This window comes from Etheostoma spectabile, chromosome 3 (genome assembly GCF_008692095.1).
Source record: "Etheostoma spectabile isolate EspeVRDwgs_2016 chromosome 3, UIUC_Espe_1.0, whole genome shotgun sequence".
NCBI classification, from domain to species: Eukaryota; Metazoa; Chordata; class Actinopteri; order Perciformes; family Percidae; genus Etheostoma; species Etheostoma spectabile.
The window spans coordinates 28444228-28454695 of record NC_045735.1 but is presented as its reverse complement, the minus strand read 5'-3'; the positions used below and the strand labels follow the sequence as shown (position 1 = coordinate 28454695).

The following is a 10468-nucleotide window of genomic DNA, read 5'->3' as shown; positions in this document are numbered from 1 at the left end:
TTGGTCAAGGCCCCAGCCTCCACCTTACCCCCCCTCCCCCTCAAAAGCTACAGACTCAGAAGTGGCACATACTAAGGAAAGCTCATTGTTGGACTGGCTCTAGAGCAGTGGTTCTTAACCTTGTTGGAGGTACTGACCCCCACCAGTTTCATATGCCCGTTCACCGAACCCTTCTGATGATGGCCAAGCGGGGCGTGTCATCACGAATCATATGAGTGGGGTGTGTGTCTTGACCTCCGCCAAACCCCTGAGACTGACTCACCGAACCCCTGGGGTTCGATCGAACCCAGGTTAAGAACCACTGCTCTAGAGGCTGTAATTCTGCACCAAGGCTGAATTTTGAGACTGAGGCTTCAGATCCAGTATTACGGGACCACTAAGGTCTATATAAAAGCATCCAAATAGCACCATGCCATGGGACCTTTGAAGGAGCCTCTCGGAGCTGTGCATCACTGCAACATGATCTCAGCTCCACCCTGTGTCTGGTTCCACTCACCAGGCTCTAAAGTTCACATGCAGCTCCAGTCACTGAACTGTCGTGTGTAAGGAGATCCGCGTGCAGCTGTCCTGAGCTCTCTGACGTAACGGGAAAGCTACTGTGTCCGGCGCAATGCATGATGGGAAAGGTGACTTTGAAATATTTGACATGACAAGAATCTCAGCCACTTTAGACGATACGTGTGACAAAGCGCGTTACAGAAAAATGCAGCTAAAACCACTGTACGTGCCAGGTCTAGTTTGGACCGAGCCACATGCGCTGGCAGGAAGGGGAACGGCTAGAGCATCCGGTCAGTTCTCAAAACAAACCCTGTGCAGTCTTCCAATCGTACATTACATCATGACACTATTATTCAAACTGAAACACAGCCACAAACCTTTGATCCATGTTGTTCATAATTTGACTTAAGAAACCATTTAACTATGTTAACAACTACCTTTTATGGAAGAAGCACAGCTACCCAGGAAAACAAATTCCCCGGTAACACAGTTCAATACATAAAAAGATGAACGGCTGCATGAACTGTGCCAAAGAATGTTTTAAAGAGCTTAAACCTTTCATGTACTGTGCAGGTTATGCTTTCCCCAGGACGACTGGGAATGTTTGAAGTAAGGCCAAAGGGAAAAGTCCACCCACGGATCAACATTATCACCAACATGGTTAATGCATTTAAAAAGCTCTCATTATTTCTACTCTAATTTTAGTATTTCACTTTTGTTATATCAAATTTTATATTGATCATTTTTGTGCTAAACGTGCCTTGAATGTCCTCATTGGCAGATTTTATTTGCCAGGACAGTTTAAAATAACCGGGTGAAGGTGGTCCTCGACCACAGGAGTGCGTCAGTGGGGCTCTCTCAGCTTCTAAATGAAACCCGAGGGCTCCCGTTTGGTGCGTTTCAGTGTAATGTCAGAGTTTTGAATAAGGCAGCCAGCTGCTGGAAGGCCTTCTCACCCACTGAGGACAGGTGAGAGCTCCATCTTTCTGCCGTGGCCTCCATCACCGCGTGTGCTGAGCGCGCCGTGTCCCAGAGAGACGTGACCAGTTCGCTGCTCAGGCCGTGGACTAACTGACTCAACTGGGAGAGCAGAGAGAAACCGAGCGACGCCCCCCCGACCGGGTTGACCCACAGCGCAGCCACCAGCAGCAGCAGCAGCCCCCCCGCCAGCACCGCGGAAGAAGTAGGCCGCAACGTCTCCGCCCAGCTGCCGGACTGGCCCCTTCCAGCATCGGCTCCCTCTCCGGCCTCCACCCCGGCCTCCACACAGCCACATCTGGCGCAGCAGCACACCTTGGGGACAGGCGCTTCCTCCAGGCTCCCGATGGTCACAGCGGGCCAGTGCTGCTGAAGGTGCTCTGCGGCCCGCGGGGTGACGGAGAGGTTTATCACTGAGGGCAGAGGGGTTTTAACAAACTCCTCCACCCTCTCTCGGAACAAATGCACCTGCTCCAGGAAGACCAGCGGCGAGTCCTCCTCCTCTACCGATGAACCCAAGGACACCAGGTCCAGCTGCTCTTCCTGCAGGAAGCATGACGGTTATCAGTGCTAACATTCGCCTGTTCCTGCTAAGTTTGGAGTTTGGGTGTAGTCACTTAATACGTGACGATGATACTGTATGCTATGATTGGATGTAAAAAAACACACCTGCAGCTCCTTCACTTTGTGAATGAGTGGGTCGTAGGCCCGGGACACCTCTGCCCCAGCTTTGTCCAGGGCTTCCAGGTAGGCGTGTCTCTTCCTGGCCAGCACCACCTCCAGCGTCTGAAAAAACTGATTGACCTCCAGTCGGTCCTGCCTCACCAGACCCTCACAGCGGGCTTTCTCCTGCTCCAGCTGCTCCCCCAGCTCACACACCTAACAGAGCGAGAGGGACAGTCAACAACAGGAAGGGTTCTTTTTTTCCTTTCTTCCCGGAACACGCATCTATATTAATGTATTTCGTTAAACAGATTTGAATGAACACACCATACAGGTTTTATTTTTAGAGTATCTTTCCAAATGAATTTGCCCCAGTCGAAGCACTGGCCATACGGACAGGATTCCCCACCTGTGCCCATCTCTGCTCAGAGAGTCGGGCCAGCAGTAGCGACGGGGTCGGTTTTTCTCTGATGAATGCCGCCTGCAGGTCATCTATGGGATGGCCCTGGTGCCGGCCGACAGTCAGACACAGCCCACAGATCAGCTGCCGATCCTGGATACAGTACATGTTAAGAGGCTGCCTGAGGTGCTCCTGACAGGAAGGGGGTCGCGGCGCGCTGTCGCTCTGGTACTGAGACAGCAAATGAGCAAACAGACATGCAAGACGGGTGAGCACACACAGCAATAACCAACAAGAGGATTTCATATTGATAGGTAGCCACAGGGTAACTGTTGCAGTTGAACACAAGTCATTTTCCCTCCTACTTTCTCGATGATGGCCCGCAGGCATACGTTGGTGGGCAGAGCGTCTACGCCCATCGGGGGCAGCTCCACCACGCTGCGGCAGTTGGGGCATTTTAGCGGCAGGCGGAGGGGACGCCAGATGGAATAGTTGGTAGACGCCTGGAGCAGGTTGTCCAGGCAGGTCTTACAGAAGGTGTGTGAGCACGGCAGGACTCGCGGATCAGAGAACAGCGAGTAGCACACAGAGCACGTCAGGTCCTCCTCCACATTGTCCATGGTGGAGACTAGAGGCCGGGCTCAGGACTCACGGTTTAGGGAGAAGATCTGACAGGACGGCAGGATGGATGAAAATCTACATGCTGTTCAGCTAAACACATTAACTTGCTACAACTGTACAGTGAATTTAACCCAGTGGTGAGGACTTTAAATGTCAGTAAAGTGAATTTTGTTGGCTTTTGGACTGTCAGCCAGATATTAAAAAAACAAGACATTTGAAGAGGAAAGAATAGGGATTTTCCTGTGTAAAGCCGTTTTATTTTTTTCAACCACCTCCAGTCTGACTATCAGTGTGCACTTGAGTTATACACTCAGTTTTCACATTATTAGGCACACCTGTACCACCTCTTGGTAACAGCTGTCATAATTCTACCTCTACAAAGTTTAAAATGTTCAGTTCTGTTAATTAAATATTTGTCTGTTACTGAGGACAAAGGTGGTGTCGTACTACACTACATTATTTTGAGAGGTGATTCTAATATTCTGTCCTCCCTATTTTCAACACTTACTAAGACCCCAGTGCTCAAACATATAATTTAATCAGCATATCTATGTGTAAAAAAAACAACTGATCAATATGGGCATTAGAAGACTTTGAGGCATAACAGTTGTATTGGATTGCATTATTTTGCGCAGGTGCGCCTAATAAAGTGGCCAAAGGACTTATTATACTAATCAATTTTATTTGTCACATGAAATCGGACTCAAAATCCCATCAGCTCCTTAAACTATTAATAGAAGGTGTTGACAGAATAAGTCTAACCATTGTGTACTGGAAAAAAACAAAAACATGGAACAGCCAAAAACCAGCTCAGCCCTATTAGAGGAAGGGAGTGGGAGTGGGAGTGTGTGTGTGTGTGTGTGTGTGTGTGTGTGTGTGTGTGTGTGTCTAGTTACACCACACTGACAATAGGAGGCCTTCTGCCAGCACCCACCCAGTCCCAACACACACACGTACCATTCTCTGTAGTCAGGACAGGCTGTTCAGTTGAGCAACTGACACCAAAAACCTGATCCATTTATGAGGTCAAACTGCAGCCGACTTGGCGCCCATGTTCAAACAGGTAGCAGGTGTCCTGCTGCTGCCAGATCAATATGATCAATTTGGGATAATAATTCACGCCATAGCCACGTAATTGGTACATGTCTTTTTCTACCCTTCTGTGAATTGAGAAAGGATTTCGCTGCGTTAGACAGGTAAAGTTTGAATTGTTAACTGTTGCGTCAGTTTTCCTCAATAACATTATTTTTCAATCAGACAGTTAACCGCCCCGTTGTTTTCTTTCACATGCTAAGAAGCAAATAAACTCACTTGGTTCGTGGAGCATCATTTGGGCGACAGCTCAACCGACCAGTAAATGTAGCTAGAGTACACACGATACATTGTCTTTTGTATACTTTTATTTTTATCTAACTTTGCACTCCCAGATACTAGTAACGTTAACATAGTTAGCAGGGACCTGTCAACCATTTGTCTATACGTTTTAGTATTGACGACACAACGTACACAGTTTAAAAAGACGTTTCGAGCAAGAAATCTTCATTTAGAGACTCACCGTCTGCTCGGAGCAAATGTCTGTCCAAAACAGAGCTTTCATTTCCTGTCCTTTCTCCTGCTGCCTTCAAGTGCTCTCTGTAAAATTCTACCGCTGAGACCTGCGGTAATTGGAAATACTAGTTAAAGAACAAATCCGGCGCAAAAAGAACCTAGGGGTTAATAACACGTGTGCCGAGTTCGACCGCTCTCTGGGATGTGTTTTCATGCTAATCGAATGTGAGTCACACATTCAAATGCTTGTGTTGAAAATATGAAAGAAAAAAAAAATTCTGAATTTTTATTTCAGACTTCAGCTGTTTAAACTTTTTGTAATGAAAGGAAATGTATATTTAATGTAATTCCACCTATGAAACGTTTTGTCTTCTTTCAATCTTGAAATAACTTCATTTCGCATTTCCGATAGTTCCGAATGCATCATTTTCTATTTTCTGTAGAGCGCATGCGGATAAACGGTCTCCCTGGCCAATCAGGATACGCTTTTCCTCGATTTGAATTCAAGCTCTGTTGAGAGAAACGAGCGCATTTTGGCTGTTTTACAGCATATAAAAAATGAGGGAATACAAGCAAATAAACGCAAACGGATTAAATCACACCACTTATTCACAACATACCCCCCACACACACACACAGTCTCTCATTTAGGGTTTCACTATTTATTTTCTCGAAGACAACCTATCATGTAGCCTATCTCCCCAACAGGTTTTTGGGCAAACACCTTTTTTTTACCTTCCGTGTCATACTTTTAGATTTGAAACCACATGTTTGCTAACAAGGAATGCTGCAAAAAATACCCTATAACAGAAGGTTTATGAGCACAATGTGTAATCATTTACTACAGTGTTTGAAGTTAACACAAAAAAATGGAAGAGGGTAAGCTTGAACACCTAGCAGGTATAAGGAGTATGGGGCTAAGGACTCTGTAAGGTACTAAAAAGGTACAGCAAACTTGTTCATGGGTTTATTTATTATTAGGGAGAACCCACTAAGGACAACTCCAGTCTGACATGTGGGACACCCCTTGGACTTGAGAAAAGGGAGGCTAAAATCACCTCTTAGTCTAGCTGAGATACATCGGCAGATTCATTACTGCTGCTCCTGAAATTAAGTCATTCTTTTCTCAAGTATCACTAAAAAGCATAATTGGACTTCTCTAGAAAGACAACAAAGATTGTGGTTGAGTGATGCATATTTTAGAGGTTGTTGGCAAGTCCAAACAGACCAACACGCCTTCAGAAAGACTTCAGGCCTCACTTTGCAGTACATGTGCAAAACCAAAGATTATTTAGCAAATTGGACACTAGTGAGGGGTAAGGGAATGGGGAAACATGTAACATTTAAGCACAGTTTTACTTAAAATGAAAATTACACTGTATACACAGCCTAAGGAAACTAAAATACCCTAAAAAATTAACTGTGCCATAGTTTAGTACATGCAAAGGTTATGATTCACAATCCTACGTGAAATGGCCATTGTTCTCTTCTCCCTTGGTGATAAGTCAAAGCTATGGCAACAATACTGCAAAGCAGTGATTTTGCTGAAAATTGAAGGAGAAATAATGAAGTGTCACGAGGGGAACAGGTCATTTGGGTGATCATAGCGATGGTGTCAGAATTTCACAGCATCAAGCCCATGTCTGGTGCGTAGGTTAGGGTTCAGGTTGTGAGGGTGGAATACGATCGTCATCAATCACCTTTACAGAAGCAATGAAACTAAAAGCTGAAAATAAAAATAAAAAATATCATAAAAAGGAACACACTGGAGGCAAAAAGAAAAGCCCAAAAGCCACCAAATGCATCGTAATACAATGCACCGCTGCTCTACACCTGCAAATAGCATTGTCCAGTGTCAATTAATACTAAATTAATAATTCAAAAAAAAAAAAAAATCCTTGTGATGACGATGTTTTGTTTTTTTCATATCCAAAGTTCTTCCTTTCAGGGATTTGCGAATCAGCCTCTTTCAAAGGCAGAATTTCTTTTCCTGAAACCTTTGCTAACCTCATTGTTGCAATTTTGTTTCTCTTCAGATGTTGTATTTGTATTTTTTTTTCCCGTCTCTGCATGCGTTCTCACCCAGTCTTGCATACTCCCAGTCACGCACGCAGCCAAGCACACAACTCATCCGTCCATTCTCTCGCACATGCGACACGCGCAGCCGGACTCCTGGCCCCGCCCACCAGGGGGAGAGGATGGTGCCCTATCGGGGCGTCTCGTTGGAGGAGATGAACCTGGCTCCTCAGCACTTGAGTCCAGACATTCGTACACAATGGGTCCATTCACACACATGTCTGATAGCGTGGCCGATTGGGGGAGGGGCACATTGAGGGTGGCGCCCTCTCTGGTCGGAGGACCGCAGAATTGTGATGGTTCGTGGTTCATCTCAGTTCATAATTAAAGTTGTTTTCGTATCTGCATTTTGTTTGTATAGTATTATTTCAACATCTCTTGATTTCTTATTTGTGGATGTCCTTGGTTCTCCCCGGGCAGACATTGAGTTTTTTGTTTTGTTGTCGTTTGAAGTAGGTTTTTTTTCCCGAAGGCGACCGCTCCAATAACACAGAAGTTATGTCGGCATGTCTCTCAACGCATTCGATGTAGATGTTTTGCTTTTTTTGCAACATGTAGCCACTCATTCTCACTCGCACCCACTCGCCATCTCAAACTTCATTTGGGCTGGTTCCCCTGGAATGCCAAATGAAATCCACACATTTTTCTCTCAGATAAGATGCAGCCATGGATCCCACGAGCCAAGCACAATGGATCAAATTTCTCACACTCTCGCTCTCTCTCGCTCTTTCTCTCCTAATTTTTTTTATGTTGAACAGAGTGCTGCATCGTGAACAAAACTCCAGAATACCCCAGATGCCGTCTAGAACTGGAATCCCTCGGCTGGCACGTTGGCTGAGTTAAAGCCGTAAGTTCCACCTTGGATGGCCTCTGGGACCAGGCTGGTGTCTTCATCAATCTATGTGCAAAGAAAAAGCGGGGGGGGCATTGAATCAGATGACAACACTTTGAATTAGGCAAGTCAAAAACACTAAGTTACTAACACTGAGTTATAATTTGATCTCCATTCTATAGCTTCAACACATTCGTCCGTCAATTTCAATGTGATAGTACTGAAAAAGTACTAGTACTCCAACTTCAATGTGATAGTACTGAAAAAGTATTAGTAATTCGTCAATTTCAATGTGCTAGTACTGAAAAAGTACTAGCAATCCTATTGACAACCACCACTGGCGAGAACCTTTCAACGGAAGTGCCAAAACCTACTTTGAAAGGGAAACCATTACTTTTAACTTACATCGTCAGATGAGAAGTACTGATCAATAATTTCGTATGCCAATTTGTAGATATCTTCATTTTCGTGATTCTGCAGTTGCTCCACTTTTTCCAAACCTGAGGAATAAAAAAAATTATATAGATTATACAGTATTCAATCACAAATGAACACTAAGGGGCCTATTTTAAATGATCTACACGCACGTCGCAGGTGTGTTTAGGGCGTGTCCAAATGCAATTTTGCTAGTTTGACGGCGGGGAAAAAAAGGTCAGTGCACATGCTTCTAAAGGGTTGTCCTTAATGTTTTCATTAGTGTTTTTGGTGTAACATGCAATAAACCAATCAGAGTGTCATCTCCCATTCCCTTTAAAAGCCAGGCTCATTGCTATTATGATGGCGGATTTGCACCGTCATATTGTCAGATGTAATCTTTCGCACGTGTGCTGCTGCGCTTCCCTGTGTGTGTGTAACAAGCATAGTGTGTGCGCTGTGCTCAAGCCTAGGCACATTTTACTAATGCGCCATTGACTTTAGACCAGGTTTTTGTTGGTCTTATGGCGCAATCACTTTCTGCTGCCTCAAGATAACAATACGCCAAGAATTCAGCTGAACACACCTCCCTGTAAGACCAGCACGCCCATGGGCGCCAAGACTGGCGCGGGTGCATCTGCTTTTGAAACAACGTGGGCGCGGGACGGGAAATGAACAACTGCATCGGTCTTGAAATAGCAAAGACACTTGCTTTGGGCTTTGCGCCACGCTGGGTGGAATATAGGGCCCATAATGTTCAATAAACACAAACATGATAAAACCTTGATGGGACTTACCTCCACATTCCTCAATAAGGTTAGCAATCGTTTCAGCCTCATCATCTGCCATCTTGAGGATATTGTTGAGGCCATCAAGAACAACCTGTACCACCTGGGCGTCCTTCACTATCAGCAGGTTGCAGAATGGAGGGATCACCTGCTTCTCAATCAGGTGGGCCACCTGTAGGTAGCGGAGAGACAAACAGGATCATCAAATGTACAGTTTTTGCTGTATGATAATCCCCTGGAAATCCAGAGTTCTTGCAAGAGCACAATTTGAATTTGCTCAGTAAGTTACTCTGGTATTGACTAATGCTGCTCATTAACTATACCCTTATAGCCAAGCTGCACCAACCACATCAGTCTATCTGATATAGGCGGGCCAAAGGCGAGCTCAACAGATGACAGTTTAATCTACCAGTTAGCTCCGCTGGTAGCTCAGCGTATGGGGCCATGAATACGTCACCCCGTGTGCTGTTGTGATTGGTCGTAGTTTTATCCAATTGCATGCAGTGAGATTTTCAAATGCACGCTTGGTGCCGCCCCCTCAAGTGGGCATTACTCGATTCCAGACCCCTAATCTTTTGGATTTGGGTCTGGATTTCCAGGCCAGTATGATAAAGGTTTTAATAATAAAACGTACATTTTTCAAATATCTGTTACCCAAATTAAGAATTTCAGCAGAATTTAAACAAATAAAATGAGTCAAATCTTTTCTTTTTAAGAAGTTTTGTAATGGGTATCGATGTTGGGGGGGGGGGGGGGGGGGGGGGGGGGGATATATATTCTAATTAACATTCTGAAATTGATTTTAACCATAGTGCCCATCCTTTTCTTCATACGGTTTCCGTTTTTCATTACTCAATTTGCAAAGTAGGTGAAATTTAAAGTTGAACTCCAGCACTGGTACAGAGTGCACGGTGATTTGTTGAGTAGATTCTTACCTGATCTTTCCTTCCACTTATTGTCAGGTTGCTGATGGCCCAGGCGGCTTCCTTCTGAGTGCCAAAGTCACCCTGAACAAAAATGATGCATTCAAAAGTGAGCAACGCATGCTCCCTATAGGCTCCCCCAAAATGATCATACACTTCACACAGTTTTTATAGAGTGATGGATACACACCTTATCGAGCAGGTGAATGATCATGGGAACTAGCTTGGCGTCAATGACAGCCTGCACCTGTTGCTGGTTACCTGCTGTGATGTTGGACAGGAACCACACTGCCTCCTACAGGACAAAAAGCACAAATACAGTTAGTGACAGTTTCCTACTGTAGGGAGTCAAGACATGGAGATGGTGTATGCAGGTTTAATGCTACCAAAGATTTTACTGTGTCACACCTTTAACTAGAGCAGAAGGACTTGCCCGCTAAAAACTTTAAATGAAAATGAGATATGACAGACTCCCCATTTTCCTGGATCAGAATCCAGAGGTCCACGCTGAGCGTTTGACCTCTGGTCGAGACAGAGTGCTGTGGGTGGGGCAAGGGTGGCTTTTGAGGCTATAATCATCGTCCAGGTCACACAGTGGGCCTCGTTTTTTAGTGACTGGACTCAGATGCACTCCGATATCAGCAGAGACACGTGGTCTTCAGCACCCTCCGACCACCAACCCATGGTATTACACATTCAATCACACGCACACAGACAACTCCCCCCC

At 45.2% G+C, this 10468-nt stretch overlaps 2 protein-coding genes across 3 annotated transcripts in view; both read right to left on the bottom strand.

Moving 5' to 3' along the window:
* Window positions 1–796: 796 nt before the first annotated feature.
* trim59 (tripartite motif containing 59) lies at window positions 797–4961 on the bottom strand. Of its 2 annotated transcripts, none has more exons than XM_032511498.1 (5): window positions 4716–4961; window positions 2905–3207; window positions 2549–2770; window positions 2146–2355; window positions 797–2019 (listed from the first exon to the last, which is right to left on the bottom strand). In XM_032511498.1, exons 2-5 carry the CDS (start codon window positions 3157–3159, stop codon window positions 1399–1401), a joined length of 1308 nt encoding a protein of 435 aa, XP_032367389.1. In that variant the 5' UTR covers window positions 3160–3207; window positions 4716–4961; the 3' UTR covers window positions 797–1398. The 2 variants fall into 2 exon arrangements, with proteins under 2 accessions (XP_032367389.1, XP_032367397.1); XM_032511506.1 differs by having other exon boundaries at window positions 4114–4838.
* Window positions 4962–5358: 397 nt separating this feature from the next.
* The window catches only part of kpna4 (karyopherin alpha 4 (importin alpha 3)), a 15662-nt gene continuing 10552 nt past the window's right edge, over window positions 5359–10468 (bottom strand). The window contains exons 13-17 of the mRNA XM_032511492.1: window positions 9932–10036; window positions 9754–9825; window positions 8828–8990; window positions 8022–8116; window positions 5359–7682 (exon numbers count right to left, since the gene is read on the bottom strand). Coding sequence (XP_032367383.1) covers window positions 7587–7682; window positions 8022–8116; window positions 8828–8990; window positions 9754–9825; window positions 9932–10036 — 531 coding nt within the window. The 3' untranslated portion in view covers window positions 5359–7586. The remainder of the gene's footprint in view (window positions 7683–8021; window positions 8117–8827; window positions 8991–9753; window positions 9826–9931; window positions 10037–10468) is intronic.